This window comes from Phalaenopsis equestris, unplaced genomic scaffold (genome assembly GCF_001263595.1).
Source record: "Phalaenopsis equestris unplaced genomic scaffold, ASM126359v1 Scaffold000801, whole genome shotgun sequence".
Taxonomy (NCBI): Eukaryota; Viridiplantae; Streptophyta; class Magnoliopsida; order Asparagales; family Orchidaceae; genus Phalaenopsis; species Phalaenopsis equestris.
The window spans coordinates 102,289-118,997 of NW_018165241.1; the positions used below are offsets into that span (position 1 = coordinate 102,289).

General features: G+C 36.1%; 1 protein-coding gene across 3 annotated transcripts in view; it reads right to left on the minus strand.

Moving 5' to 3' along the window:
* LOC110031334 (beta-galactosidase 15) overlaps positions 1 to 16,709 on the minus strand; it is a 146,913-nt gene that overhangs the window by 32,150 nt on the left and 98,054 nt on the right. For all 3 annotated transcript variants that reach the window (XM_020734481.1, XM_020734482.1, XM_020734484.1), the window contains one exon: positions 12,402 to 12,599. In XM_020734481.1, the coding sequence (XP_020590140.1) occupies positions 12,402 to 12,599 (198 nt within the window). The remainder of the gene's footprint in view (positions 1 to 12,401; positions 12,600 to 16,709) is intronic.

Below are 16,709 nucleotides of genomic sequence, written 5' to 3' on the forward strand. Positions count from 1 at the left end.
CCCCCCCCTTGCTGCCACCTTTCCAAACCCCCGCCGATCACCACCACCCCAGTGTGATTATTTGTATTGTGTCTGTTGCTATTTCAACTTGTCGGGTGTCATGTTGTTGTATTTTCCCTTTCTAACGTATTGATTGCAGCCACTTAAATGGTTTTGTCAATAATATATATTTTTCCTATAGTGCCTTGGGTTAACTCCAGTATCCGAAAAAAGCTTGATGTCTAGGAAATTTCATTAACAACTATGGGTTGCCACCTCTTCGGTATCTCCAGTGGATTGTTCTAGTTTGATTTTAAAATTTATTGACTTAGCGGCTTTATTAGCATGGGAATTGGCAAAAATATAGGTTGAGTTCCGGCTTACATCTACTAGATTTCCCCACTTTTTGATATCTTCGGTTTAGCTTTCTAACTGATTAGTTTTTCAAACTGCTACCACACCTTCATTTAGATAGCAATTTCTTGTTGCCTTATGAAAAATTAAGTGGTTGGAAATTGCATTTCACAACCATCTTTGTTCTCTTTAAAATTTATCTTACCATTTCCATATTCTATTATCGACTAAACTTCGTAACTCAATCAAAGATTTATAACCCCATCACTTTTTCTTGGGAAGAATATGAAACTATATAACTAGAAATATATTTTGGATAGTGTTACACTGGCGCCTAAAGTCAATTTAATCTTTTACGTTTCTGGTAATTTAGTCTTTTCTTAGTTATTATTGTGAGGTATAAAAAGTGCTTTCTATGCTTAGGGTTAGGTTATACATGAAACTGTGGTCTAGAGTTTTATGTTTAGGGTTTGGAAGAGATCACGTACCTCTCGAATTGTAGATTATTATCTTTGTGTATTCAGGTTGTTTTGTTTTATTTTAATTAAATAAAATATTTGTTTGTCCTAATTTCTACAAAAAGGTCATTTTTCATATTAATTTGATATCAAAGCATTCGACCGTTGTTGTACCTTACAGTTGAAATCGCCGAGACGTCTGGTTCCGGCATGCCAATCGATCCTAGAAGCATTCTGGAAGCGTAACAGAATGTTGCATACAGGTCAGATTGCATTCATGACTAAACCGCAAGAAACAGTTACGATTTGAGGAAGTAGACAAGATCGCAGCGTATGGGGCATGACCTAATCATGTAGCCCTCCTTTATGGCTGCACTTTGTGATCGAATCGCGATTAGAACTAGCGGGTAAGCAACTTCGGAATTGTTGCATATAGTCTTCTCTGTCAGGAAGGATTTGCGACATGCACCGAATTGTGACATATGCCTCCATCGCTGTCTCATTCATGATTGAACCCAACTAAACACCTGTGAAACCATCGATAGGATTGAAACATGCAAATTTTTTCTCCTTCGTGATAAAAAGATCGTGAGAGATGGCAGTAAGGAAAGTGGATGATCTAAAAGAGAGATAGGAAGGAAAAGTATGGCAACATAAATCTAGAATGGAGGAAATGTTCTCAACCATAGAAGAAATATTTTCTTCAATGGAAAACAAATTTGAGAGTCGAGATTAGAGGGCTTGAAGAAGATGAGGATGAAATGCAATCCAAAACCCAGCCATTGGCCAAGCAAATGTAGTTAGTTGATGCTTTGAGCCATAAATCCATAGGTGATGCAAGCTATATTATAACTCAAGAGCTAGAGCTGACTAAAGAAAATGATGCTTTGCAGTTGAAAATCAGAAGATCGGGTAGTATGGGATATTTATATCAGTTGATAGTGCAACCAACTTTTATAGAAAGAATAAAGGTGGATCAAAGAGTTAGCAACGAATATCCAAAATTTCTGAAACAACTTCAATCAGGAAAGGTGGCGAATATGACAGTTGATGAAGATGGTGTAATTAGAAACGAGTTGCAGTTATGAGTACCTGTTGATTCTGATTTGAGACAAAATCTTACAAGAAGCTCATCATTCAGGATACCAATTCATCCAGGCAGCACTAAAATGCACATGGATTGGAAATTAATATTCAGTGATATATGTATCTCAATGTCAAGTTTGACAGATTGTAAAGGTTGAGCATCAAACATCCAGCGAATTACTACAAGTATTGCCAATACCTGAATGAAAATGAGAAGAAATTGCTATGAATTTTGTTATGGGATTTTCTCGATCTTAGCAGGGTTACGATACTATTTGGGTAATTATTGATAGGTTAACAAAGTCAGCTCACTTTTTATCAATCAAGCAGCCAGATTCAGATAAAAAAGTGGGTCATATTATATGTCAAAAAAATTAACAGATTGCATGGTGTTCCAAAAAACATCATTTTTGACATAGATGAAAGATTCATATCTACATTGTGGGAAGAAGTTCAACAAGGTTTGTGTATACAGTTACATTTTAGCACAACGTTTCATCCACAATTGACGAACAGTCAAAAAATACAATTTCGGTATTGAAAGATTTGTTGCGGCTTTGCGTTCTCAACTTTAGAGGCAGTTGGGAAGATCACATTTCAATGATTGAGTTCGCCTACAACAATAATTATCAATCCAATATCAAACTGACTCCTTATGAAGCATTGTATGACATGAAATACATAACTCCATTGAGTTAGGTTGAAGTAGATGAACATTAAATGTTAGGTCCTAAGTTAGTTGATGTAACTACAGATAAAATCAGATAAATCAGAGACATGAAAAGCTGCTCAGATTCAACAACAGAAATATTACGACCTAAAACATAAAGCATATTATATTGAAGTTAGTCATTTCGTATATTTGAAAGTCCAGCCAATTAAAGGTACATCAATTTGGTCAAGGAAGCAAACTAAGTCCCAGGTACATAGGTTCTTTGGAAATTATAGAAATGATCGGACATGTTGATTACAGGCTAGCGTTATCAGCTGATTTGTCAGATATTGACGATGTGTTTCATATTTCAATGCTGAGGAAATGGATTTAAAATTCAAAACAGAGGAATTCATATGAAGAAAATGACGTATTGAAAAATCTATGTCTGAAAGAATTTCATAAACTGATAACAAGAAATTGAGGGACATACCAATTTCTTTTGTCAAGGAAAAGTGGAGGCACGGGCCTGAAAAAGGAAACTACAAGAGAAAAAGGAAGAAATGCAACAGAAATATCCCTCTTAAAAGTCAAAAATTTCAAGGACTGTTTTTAGAGGGGAGAGTTGTAACGCCCAAAACATAAAAATCAGATAATAATAGCAAATTCTAGAAGTACTCAAAATTTTGCACCCTTCAAAACTTAATAAAATTATTTTTATAAAATTCTATGCATTAAATTGACCATTTCAATATAGAGTAATATATATTAATTATGTATGGATTGTGAGAAATAAAATTTGGATGTTATGAGTTCAATTAACTTAATGAAACCCAATTAAATCCTTACTCCCATCTCTCCACTGTATCCAACCAGCTTTTTCTCGACATGTAATGGTGTGATTTTGATCGAACAACAGTGGGAAAAGGTAAGGGTGAAATTAAATGTCATGTTTCCTTATTTTTCCCTATTCTTATTCGATTTTCGTGCATCTGGAGGGATCCCGCAAGATTCTGTGCGATCATGCACTGTAGCAAGTGCAAATTGAAGGCCGAACGTTGCAATCCGAGGTCTCGGGGTGATTTCTTTAAGTGCAAATCCCTTTTTTACATTATTATAAACATTATTTCTCTTCCTCTTGTTTCCGTTTTGACGTTTGTCATGAATTTGTGCATTTATTCATTTCTGGTAGTCGTAGCTGACATTGAACTTGTGTCGGAAGCGTCGAACTTAGTTTGTGAGCCTCCGTAAGGGTTTTAACAAGAAATCACTGAGGGGAAGGAATGAATTGAGGCATTAGGATGAAGAGTGAAGTGGAATATGTAAGCCTATTTGAGATATGTTTTGTAAAATAATTCATGTTTTTGTTTAAATCACAAAACAACCTATGATTCCATGAATTCATACGATGCCTACAATTTTCAAGTTACTTATACGAGGTGACGAGCTTGAGAAGAGTGTGTAGGAAATTGTAGGGCGGATTTGTCAAGTTAGATGAAATAGTTTTGTGTTAAATAATCTCATATATGTTTTCATATGATTCTCCATTTGATACGAATGTATTTAATTTTTTTTGTATATTGTGGATGAATACTTGCATTGAATATATGAATGCAAGTTGATTTTTTTTATGATACATGTCATGCTATCATGCTATGATATAAATGAATACACTAACAAAATTAATTGTCTGTAGGTATTCATTTGATATGATTCATGCATGTGATATATGAAATGCCTACAAATGTTTGCTACAGTTATATACTTTAAAAAAATGTTATGAGTGATGTTATGCTAGACTATTATATGAGTGTTTGTAAGTCCACTATAAGAAGATGTGGTATTCCCAACTTTTGGTGTTCATGTGGTGACGAAATTTTGGGAATCGTTGTAATTAGACAATGACATAATGTAGAGAACCGTTGGTATCAGGGGGCTATTGATAACTGTTATAATATGGGCCAACTTTTATCAATACTATGATCTTTGGAGTAGGGCGACAACTCATAATATGACAGAACATGAAAATAGATGAGAACTATATATTTACAAGTGACATTGCTATGATTATGTTTACGATTCTTATGAACATGCCTATGATTATATGTTGATGAGTACATATGAATGAATGATATATATGTTTTATAAAGTAGTCACGATTTTCTATCATAAATGTTTCTCTTTTATATGTGCTAGACGATTCTGGCATGTTATGATTTGTCTGTGAACATGTAGAGACATACAAGCGTGCACGTTGTTTCTTTTTCGTATATAAATTTTATTTTAGCCAACATTATTTCGCTAAACTTTTTGTTGCTCGTTTTATGTTGTTTATTTACACGAAAGGGGCAATGAGTCTTTTGTACAACTTTTGCATTTATAGTTTTGAGAATTTACAGTCTTTTGGGTATGTATTTTAGTTATATTAGATTTAGCAGTTCTTTATATTTTATATTCTGATGATATATGTTTGATTTTGAGTATATGTAAAAAACTAATGAAATAAAATATATCAAGTATGTTTGTGGCGATTTAGATATACTAGTTCATCACTCACTAGATCCTTAGTCTGTAAGTAGGGACAAGTGTTGATAAGAACTTAGTCTTGCCAAACTGTCCGTTTCTGTCGCATCTCAGCCAACCATTAAGAGGAGCCAATTGGGGCGCAACAAGACGAATATGGTTGGGTGTATCGGGTGAATGGGCTAAATTTGGAGAATCTCATGGCCAAAAATGTTTGGAAGGGAAAGACTTAGCATGATTTCAGCGGAGGGAGGCTAGATACTCAATCCGCAAACAAGAAGAATTTAAAGATTGCTTCTTTGAATGCTTTTGAGTCATTCGGGAAAGAGCCCTACAGAAGCAATTCTTTTTCTCAACTCAGAAGAGAACTGTCATGGAATATAAGGAGAGATTCAACTTATTGTCGGGATCGCTGAGAGGAATTTCTGAAGCAGTATTAGAGGAGAATTTCATGAAGGATATAAAACTCAATGTACATGCAACCATCCAACTGTTAGGATTGCAAGAATTTGGGGAGACGATGGAGTCAGCCCAGATGGTGGAGGACAAGAACCAGATGAAGGGGGCCAATAGAAGCGGCACAATGGGAGGATTCCATAGAATGACCTTGGCGACTATGACACCGAAGACCCAGATGACATCATTTTAGAGAGAAGCCGAATAAGAGGAATATGAGGGCCCATCTAGGGTCAATTTCAAGCGTCTCACAAAGGCAAAGGGCAGAACAAAAGATCAGAGGGATTATGTTTCTAATGTGATGAGAAGTATGCACCAGAACACCGATGCAAGGATCACAAGCTCTAGGTGATAACAGAGTTAACGCAAAAAAATGATAGGAAACTCGAATATTATTGTTGAACTCAATAAGAAAATATAATCTTACAAACACAAATAAAAATAACAACACATGACAAACCCCTCTAAGAATGTACCCCAAAGGAGTCGTGAGCGGCTATGTGGGATGGACAGACGAAGGTTGGCTGCTGTTGAATAATAGTAGGTTGCAAGAGGGGGTTGCGATGGGTGAAAATAGGTAGGGATGATGGGACAAGGTGGCAGGACGATAACAAGCTAGAAAATGGTGGTGACCGAGAAGTGGGCTGGCGAAGTGGAAGAAGTCAGGGAGGTAGGGTGATTGGAGGGGAAGGGCGGGAGGAGAGGTAGGACACTGGTTGGGAGGGATTACAGGTGGGATACTTCCAGTGAATCAGCAGTAGGGTGGAGGGATTGTGAAAGGAAGCATCAGAAAGCAGGTGTGTTGGGATTGGGCAGCTACTGGAGATAGAGACTTCAGCTAGGGAATTGACAGACAATGGGTGGATGTTAGGTTGCAAGAGTGATGGCCAGGTTGGGATGGCGGGTGGAGCTGTTGCCAGAAGTTGGTAGAAAAAAGAGTAGGTTGGTTGCAATAAGGCAACAAATGGGGCTATTTAGTGGCTGCAGTAGGGTCAACAACGACAACTGAGAAGGAAGGATGTGAGGGAAGAAAAGAAAAAGATAAATAACCCCTTGGGAGTGAGTCACAGCTGTAGCACCACTCGACCTTTGTAGGTTAACAACCACCACAGAACAAAAAATAGCCGGTGTACCACATACCCTTAGAAAAAACCCTGAAAGAAAATATAGGGTATGTTGACGGCTATTCTAACAAAAACACAATCAAAACTATCCTAAATCACAATAAATAACATATAAATAATACTAGGATAACTAAAGAGGACACCACTCCTACGCAGCAAGCCTTAGGACCAAAAGAGGGTTGGTCAGCACCTATCCTGCCTCGCTGAAGTAGTTCAGTTTCTTGGACTGTTCCCTTGTTCGGTTCAAACAAGGAGCACCCGCTTCATGAGGTCCTTACAGTTTGCGATGGGGAGGAGGCAGATAGTTAGGAGTTGGAGGAAGAAATGGTGAAGGGAGAGAAGCAACATACACTTGAATGTAGCGAAGGTGTCCTTTAACTTGGTGGGTGATGGGATTTACTATATATCACACCATGAAAGTGAGAGAACAGATCCAGGAGGAACATGTAGTAGTGTTGGTGGATAGTGAGATCACTCACAACTTCAAATCAAATCGAGTTGTAGATCAGTTGGGGTTGAAGTTGGTAGATAAGAGAATTTCTAGGGTCATGAAAAGGATATGGAGGTGGAGAAAAGTAAGGGACTTTGCAAGGGATTGATGTTGACACTACAGAGCATTGAAGTGGTTGACTTCTTGCCTTTGGACTTGAAAAATACTGATGAGATTTTTGGGATAAAGTGCAAGCAAACGATTGAAGAGACGAGGGTGGATTGGAAATAGCTGACTATAGAGATTAATGTAGAGGGGAGGAAGATAGTGCTGAGAGGGGATAAAAGCTTGTGCAGAACCATAGTCTAACTCAAAAGCATGGTCAAGCCAACGCCGAGAGGAATAGGGATATATGGTAGAGTTACTTAGTCTAGAGGAGATCCGCGATTCAGAATCGGCCCTTGCAAAAACCTTCTGACATCTTTCAACAGTCTAACGGGTTATCGCCACTAAGGGAACGCAAACATGCCATTACATTGAAGGTGTTCCTCCTATAAGTGTCAGATTATGAAAGAAGATTCAAAAGACTTTGGATACAAGATTGACTTTTAGTACAAACTTTCACACTCAGAAAGAATGTCAACCAGAAAATACTATTCAAACTTTGGAGGATCTATTAAAGTTATTTGTCCTTAACTTTGGTGGAGGATGAAAAACAAATAAACCTTCAGTACAATTTGCTTACAATAAAAATTATTAGACTAGTAATGGGATGGTTTCAAATGAAGGTTTGTATAGAAGAAAATGCAAAACACTTTTATGTTGGGCTGAAGAAGGTAAAAGAAAGGTCATTGGGACTGACTTGTTTAATGATGCTGCTAAAAAGAAAAGACTAATCAAAGATGGATTAAGGGCAATACTGGGTAGAAAAAAATATTATGATGCTAAGCATAAATTTATTGAATTTGAAGTAGAAGAGAGTTTTTATTAAATATTGATCCTCTGAAGGGTGTGCAAAGATTTGGAAAGACAAAAAAATTAAGCCCTGGATATATATGACCATATGAGAATGTGAAAAGGATTGGACAGGTGGCTTATAAACTAGTTTTACCAATTCATATGCGGAGAGCACATAATTTTTTTTATATATTTGATATTGTTGACGAGTCTAATAGAACTGTTGTAAATTTAGCGGAGATACAACTTGATTTTATCTACAAAGAAAATCATAAAAGGATACTGGGCCTTGAAGTTAAAATATTGTCGGGTAGATAGATTCTATTTGTGAAGATTTTACGAAAACACATATTTTCAAAGGATGTTACTTGAGAAAAAGTTTCAGACTGGTAAAAACTTTTCAAATTTTGAGGACAAAATTCTTATAAGAATATGAGAACGTAATAACAAAAATTTAAATAGTAATAACAAAATAAATTCATTGAATTCGGTTCAAAAGGAAGCGCCTATCTCGATTATTTCGTTTAAAGAAATGAATGCCTCTTTCCAACTGTAGGAATCCAAAAGGGCAAGAAAGCGAGAGAGTGAGAGATAGTGAGCGAGAGACGGTGAAGAAGAACAGGAAGTAGTTGTGAAGAAGAGGGGTCACCTACTTCTCTTATCGGGATTTTGATGCTCTTATAGGAAGTCGAAGCCGAGCCCTAGCGTACGAAGAGGAGAGGAGTCGAGTGGCTCTACTTGCAAGCATTGTTTGTGAAGAAGAAGAGGAAGGAGCTTTCACGTACGTTCAAGCACGTCGAAGGCTCAGAGATGATCGACGACATCGCTGTGTGCATTCTCTGCGTACGAAAGAAGAGAGAAAGGGGTGCATTGTAAGGTCTCGCGAGTAAAGAATGGGACTATGCGGCTTTGTATTGTGCAAAGAAGGAGAGGAGACGAAGGTTTGCATGCAGGAGAAGTCGGAGCTGCATGCGAGAAAGAGAGACTGAATCGAGGTAATAAGAAATGCTAGGATTTTATTTCTATCAAGTAAATAATCGATAACATAAATGTTTATGTGAGGTATGACTTAAATCAAGAATTTAAGTTTGAGAAATACTTGAAATTTGAAGGCGGCAAAAAATCTTAAAGTAAAAAGAGGTTAATGCTTTAACCATAAAATTGTTGTCGATTATTAAATATTAATGTAGAAACTTATTTGTCTTAATTAGGAGTATTGTTTGAAAGATTTGGAGACATTGTATGGGGATTGGTAAGCGAAGATAATACTAGAGTTACAATCAACACATTTGAAAGAGGAAATACAACACACAACTCACGTTAGGGCGGTTCCAAGTGATGGTGGTGATGATTAAGGCTCGGAGAGGTGGCAACAAGGTAAGGAAGCGGTTTACAGACTATGCATAAAGGTTGACAGCAATCATGGGCAGCTGGAATAGCAGAATAGCATGAGCGGTAGCCCAAACAGCAGCAGGTTGTTGTTGGGGCGGCTGGACAGCAAGAAAACAACAAAAGGGAGGCGTTGTGTACCACGAAAACAAAGGTGGAGAGACGGGTAGCGAGGGAAGTGAGGACGGGTGAAAAGGAAATGGGGGTAGCTAGAACAGCAGAACACAAGAATCGGAATGTAGTTGCGAACGGCTGCAGCGAAGTACGTCGGCAGGGAGCGATGTGGGAATATGTGGAAGCGGATGGGAGGAAGATTAAAAATACCTCGGAAGAGAGATACAACATCCCTCAGATACAACCCTCGAAGCTGAAAATGGACGTCGGTGGCTATCCTGATAGAAATCTGAAATCCGAACCCTAATACGCATATATATGGGGAAGGACTAAAAGGAACGAAGGAAAATAGGAAAGAAATAATAACAAAAGAAAATAGGACTGCTTTGCCGGACCAACTACAGTATCATGAGAAAACTGTGCAGGAAAAAGTTTCCGCGTCAATCTCACAGGATTGAGCTTCAGAGCACGGAATTAAGTCGACCAAGTTGAAGGTTCCAGAGATATTATAGTCCCTTAGTAGATCGACTATGTAGGCGTTATCATTCCAAAACACATTCTAGTAGAATAGGTATTCGTGTTATTTTGGCACAACCTAAGTTGGCACTATAGATAGACTAGTATTCTCACGAATCAAGTATTGAGTCATCCCATTCGTAAATTTCTTCGTCCACTTCTCATACTCAGCAGAATCTAACTGATAAACTAGTATGTGAGAAGAAATCAGCTCCAGGGTGAAATCTGTGACAGGTTGCACCCCACTCACTAATAATCACTAAGAAGTGACCTCTTCTTCTTCACTAATAGGACCTGGATGTCATTGAAGAACTTTCTTCTCCATCAAGCTCCTATTAATTTTTTTTCCGTTGTACTATAGCAGATACAGTACTGAGCAGATACAGTACCAAGAGAGAACTATGCTAGAAAAAGCTCTGGCTTCTGAGTAATATAGAAGGATTTTGAAAGACGTAACAAGTGCTAATTAAAGAATAAGAATAGGGAATGCAAAAGAAAGAGAAAAAATTCAAGGGTTTGCATGCGTAATTTTTTTTTCTATTTGTAATAAATTAATGATTTATTTAAAAAGGAACTGTATTATTGTCTTAAAAATATCTGCTTTTCTTATTATATGCATATTGAAATTTTAAAAACCTTTTAAATGAAAATAAATAAAACAACAAAAGGATAATTAGTTGTTCAATGACTTTAAAGGGATATAATATAATAAATTAAGTCAATAAGGATTTACCCTTTTATAATACTAGTTGAGGATGTTATTATACTTGTGCACAAAAAAAAAATAGAAATGATAAAGTAGTACTTTTGGGTGACAAATTTTGAGGGTGCCTATGTGTACTAACTTTTGAGGTGTACCTACAAGTACAATATTTTTTAGAATGCAATCGAGTGTGATAATGATTCTGATATGACTTCTAAAAAAATTATAAATGTAAATATTTAAATTGAAGCATGAAGAGTTAATTTAAAATGAAAGCATATAGTTTGATTAATTAATGAATGAAATTTCTCTAGGATATTCATATATAGCATTTGCATATTAATCTAATGCATAATAAGATTGCAATTGCTTATTAAGTAGTCGTAAACCTAATACTGAAATTAATTATTTTTTTCAGGCAATATTCTAAATTGATATGACTGGCATGAGAGACTTGGTTCAAAGGATGACTACTGATACTATGTAGTAGTTTTTTGTTATGGTTCTAATTTATTATACTGTTTATTTCCAAGTAATGTTATATTGTTGTCGATTAGATTGCGATATTATTTTACTTTCTGACTATGTTATTGTTTTGGTTGAATTTGATTAATGTTTAGTGTACTTTATTATTTTTTAGTGACTCTTTCTACTATTGGAAGCTATGATGATTTATCGTATAAAATAAAAAAAAACTTAATTCCGTCCGAATGCAGTTGCCGACTTTGGTTAATTCTAAACTATCGGGCTAGGTTGTGACAGATCTCTTTTCAAAGCCCTTGCTATTCTGAGGTCTCTGGTCTTTAGTATCAAGACACATCTCCACTTCTATGATCTCCACCATCTAGTGACCATAGATCGGAGTCAATGAGAACAGTCAGTTAGTGGTCTTTTATTTAAAATAAAAAATGCTTGCACTGTGGAAATTAATTGTGGAAATGGATTCTATAGATGCACTAAAATTGGTAATGTTAAAATAAAGACGTGCAATCAGATAAATTGTGCGGCTGTGCCCACTTTACTCTGTATATCTGTTAGTTACAGCGTATGATCAATCTTTTTATTCAACATAAGAGCCTTATCGTAGAGATTAGTCTCTTCCAAAAAAATACCAGCCTGACGATGTCTTCTAAAATTCAGTTTTACCTTGATAAACATCAAATACAATTCTACAATGGACGTTTAGTTTTAATTGGCACATTTCTGAAGTTACATGGAGTTAATTTGGGATCTTGCAGTTGCATTTCGAAGCAGGAAAATGCTATCCATCGCACTTTGAAGGAGAAAAGGGCTTTTATAATTTGGTCATTCATCCAAGAGAACCAAACAGCACTGCCTCAACAACAGTTATTTCCGTCTTTGCACCAGTCAGGGTCATTGGTGGTATTGTTTCATTAGTGAAGAATATGGAGGTAGAAGTGATCTTTCTACTAACTAAGGGCACTGATTTTGGTATTTGTTTAGTAAAGAATTATCATATTTGAATACATGAATGTGTCTTCCAGAGAAAATTAAAATAAAAAAGTTTTAAATTAAAAGACAACACCAGAAATGAGTGAAAAAAGGGATGAAACTATGGAAACAGCACAGCACCACATGCACCCTTCTGCGCACAATAGCACTTTACTTGAAAAATAGTGAAATACGTTCTGAATCCCACCTGAGCAGTGTTAAAAGCCGGAGTCTTACAATCTGGTAATATGATAACTGACCAAGCAGGTAAAGTATAGTCTTTGCCAAATAATTTCACTGCAACCGACTTGTGCTCATCAATGTTTGCAAGAAATGCCGAGCAAATGTTCAAGTTTTTTGGTAAATTTTCATTCCTTTTTAGAAGAACACTGGAGTAAACATGTGCCTACAAATACAAAGAACATTTTATTTATCGAGGAAAGTAATGTCAATACAGAAAGAATAGAAAGTATGTAAGCACAAACAGCAAGTAGATCGCAAAAGCAACTAACTCAGCTGCTCTGAAGCAGTAATATAGCGTATGAAAACATTTCAAATTGTGAGAATACAACTACAGTATTACTAGAGATCTTGATACATTCACAACATACAAAATTGAAGATTTTAAGAAGTTGACGTCTCCATCAGTCGATTCAAACCATTTCTAGTTCACTAGAATTATAATTCTTAAAGAATTGACTCCTTTATGCTAGTAATGAGTAATGAATGCTTAAAGAATTGCTCCTTTATGCTAGTAATGAGCAATGACTTTGCCGCTGAAAATGAGAAAAAATGGTGCAGAAACCAGAATATTTATATGTAAGTATGTAAGCAAACAGAACTGACGATTTAAACGTAAGTTGATTGCAAAGGCTCAACAAAGATGACAAAGTGAAGACTAACAGTATAATAATGGTATAAAAGTTGTTAATGAAGATTACTTAAATTTCTTTTGTTTTGAAGTAAAGTTAAAGACAAAGCTCAACTACTTTAAAAATAAAAATACCAAAGAAGCTAGACAATAGTCTAACAAGGGAGAATAGAGCAAAAGGGTAAAAAATTTCATAACAAAATAGAAAAGGAAAACTTAAGAAGGTCCTAAAAAAGGTAAGGATAAAAACAATTAAAAAAAACAAGACAAAATAGCCAAATTAACCAGGCAAAAGAGCAGAAACTCCATACAAAAAAACAGTCTAAACAACAAAAATACAGTCTGAGGTGAGCAGTCATAGAACCACAGCAACATAAGAGCATCAGAGAATGCCCAAGGGATGAGAGAATGCAAAGTAGATAAAAGTTTGATAACACTATGAAATAGACCACCACATGATATGGATGAAACAGCACAACAAGCTAGAAACCAAATATACATCTTTAAGCCAGCCAATTCTCTCAGCAATCACAGTGATCAGACAAATCAAGATAAAAATAAATATCAAAATCAAGATAATAATTTCACACCCTAGTCAACCCTCACAAGTCAACTAAAAGAGGATGACTCAGTCAGACTAACTTTCTAGTAACCCTCATTGTAATGTGTACTCGTTATGATCAAATGAGTGGAGAACAAGTCTTACCAAATCATCACAAGCAAACTCTTATATTTCAATTTATTCAACCATTCCTGAATCATAAAATAAAAAAGTATGCACAGACAAACCTTAAATAAAATATCGAGCTTTTAAAACGCTTAAATATAAAATCAATAAATTCAGAATTTATATTTTTTATGTATCAATTTGATAGAAATAAAAAGTAGAATTTTATATAAAAATTTGGAAAGTTTTAAGGGTAGGTAAGAAAATGATGTATATTTTAAAATTAAATGAAATTTATCTATTTGTTCTTTTTTTCAGAATTACAATTCTCCCCTCATTAAAGTTCCATCCTAAAAATTATTTAGAAATCAATCGAATAAGTGATAGAGTATGCCTCAATTTTTATTCATTTTTTTAAGTTCTATCTTTCTCTGCTCGTGCCTCCACTTTTATCTTAACATAAAGGAGCTATCAATTCTTAATTTTTTGTTATCAAAATTCTCTCAAGCTCCTAAATATATGTCAAATCTTTCTGCAACATAATATATTTATGTGAGATTCTCTCATATAAGTTTGAAACACATTTCGTCAAAAAAGATATGTAAAAAGTTGATAAATATATAACATTGGTATCCTATAAGCAACCTTGTTAATTTTCTCAATGATTTCAAAATGTCCTATGTATCTAGGATTTAATTTGTTTTCCTAGTCAAATCTGGTTGTATCTTTCATAGGCCAGATATTAAAAAACACAATATCACCAATCTCTAACTATACCACCTTATGCATGAGGTCATTATAGTTCTATTAATGACTCCCGAGTAATTTTTAATCTTTTTTTCTGATTATTTTGATTTTCTCTATAGCTTAACTAACTCTAAGCCAATAATCTTCTTTCTCTTATCTCGACTCAACCTGATAGACTAATGCAATTTTGTCTTAGAATGCTTCATGTAGTGCTATTTTTATACTAATTAATAAATGCTATTGTATGCAAACTCAATCATCAAAATATGATCCTCCTAGCTACCACCAAAATCCAAAACATATAGCCTCAAACAAACTTTCAATACATGAATTGTTCCTTCAGATAAGCAATCAATTTGTGGATAAAATGTTGTTTTGAGATGTAACTGTGTGGTCAAACATTTCTATTGTCTTTTCAGAATCTGAAAGTGAACTTTCATTTTCTATCAGAAACAATCACCTTAGAAAAAACATACAATTTGACAATTTTGTTAACATCAAACCTTACCAACTTATCAACTGAATGTGTCTATTAAATTGACAAAGAATGAGATGACTTGTTAATTTGTCAATGATTACTCAAATGTTATCACATCTTATATAGATCTGAAAAATCCTATAACAAAATTTATCACGCTTTCTTCCCACATTTATTTATATATAGGTAGAGATTGTAATAATCCAGCAGGTCTCTAATGCTCACCCTTCACAATCTGTAAGCTTGACACTTAGATACATACTCTGAAACGTTTTTCGTCATATTTGGCCATCAGAGCAACGATTTCAAATCTTTGTATAGTTTGATGGTGTCTAGGTGAATATTGTAACATACAGGATAAGCTTAGTGCAAGATTTCCTATCTCAAGCATGAATCAGTAGCCACCGACAACTATCATTTTTTTTTCTTTTTACAATGCCTTCTTCATTTATAGTAGTAGCTGTTTTTTCCTAAGTAAATTTGCTAAGAAAATTTTTAATATTAATTGCTAGCCCTTTGAGCTGCTTAAATTACAATAATCAATGTTGGTTGTATGATCATGTTGACCTCATTTTTAGTGAGGTCTAATCTTTCTCTTAGGATTTAGGATCTAGCCTTAGGGACCTCCCTTCGACTATCTTAAAACCTTAGAAATGGGACCCGCCTTGTTTTAGAAATTCAACCCGCTTCCGTTCCCTTCTGGAGTTTCGCGTGTGTGGTATCAACTTCTAGCACTTAGAAGGAAGAAACCAACATGAGGAAACCCAAAAGGGATTCCCTATAGGACCTTCCTGAGCCTTAGGGTGGCCTTCTGCACAATTCGCACTCCCGCGCGCACAAGCTTCGCAATTCGGAGAGTCGACGTGTCCGATCGCCGCAATTCGCATTGCCTGCACTGTTACCTGTCGAATGCTCAATTGAATCTTTTGGGATGATCGATCGCGGGTCGAAATTTTATGAAATTTGAATTTCGACGGGTTTTTGACCCGATTGTCGACGACGTCATCCGAGCGACCCCGGATGACAAAACGGACTGCGCCAACGCGTCCGGAAGTCCGGAACGTCGATTTTACCCAGGGAGGACACCCATTTTGTCGCGTCGCCGCGCGCGAGTAAATTGTGTTTTAATATATATATATATATATATATTTATATATGTATATTTATATATATATTAATTAACCCCTTTACCCTTTCCCCTTTCCTCTTTAATCCCTAACACTCCCCTGCGCTCGAGCTCTGTCTCCCGCGACTCTCCCGTTCGCGTGTCTGTTGACCTCATTTTTGGTGAGGTCTTAGTCTCCTACTCTTAGAACCTAGGATCTAGCTTTAGGAGTTCTTATTGACAATCCTAGCGGACTAGCAATGGAGCCCACCTCCCGTAGAACTTCAAGCCACTGACATTTCTCCTCCTCTTCCTGATGCTTCCCTTGCTGTCATTGCTCTCGCCGCTCGGTCCGAGAGATGTCGTTGGCTTCGCCTTCTGTCGGCAGGGGGCATTTCTTTTCTTTTTGGCCAGATTCGAGTGTCGTGGACTATTGGGGGGTGGTTTTCTTTCTCTTCTCCTCTATTCTCTGCCTATAAGGATGGTTCCTTTGTTTTTTTTTTAGGTTGTTGAAAAGTTTGCAAGAGGAGAGAAAAGGAGATTTCTGGGAGAGCATTTCTTTGAGGTGGTTTCCTGTGCTGTTGTGCTTTAGCATTCTTGAGGTACCCCTCTCTTCCCCCCCTTCTTCGGTGCCCTGTTTCCCTGTTT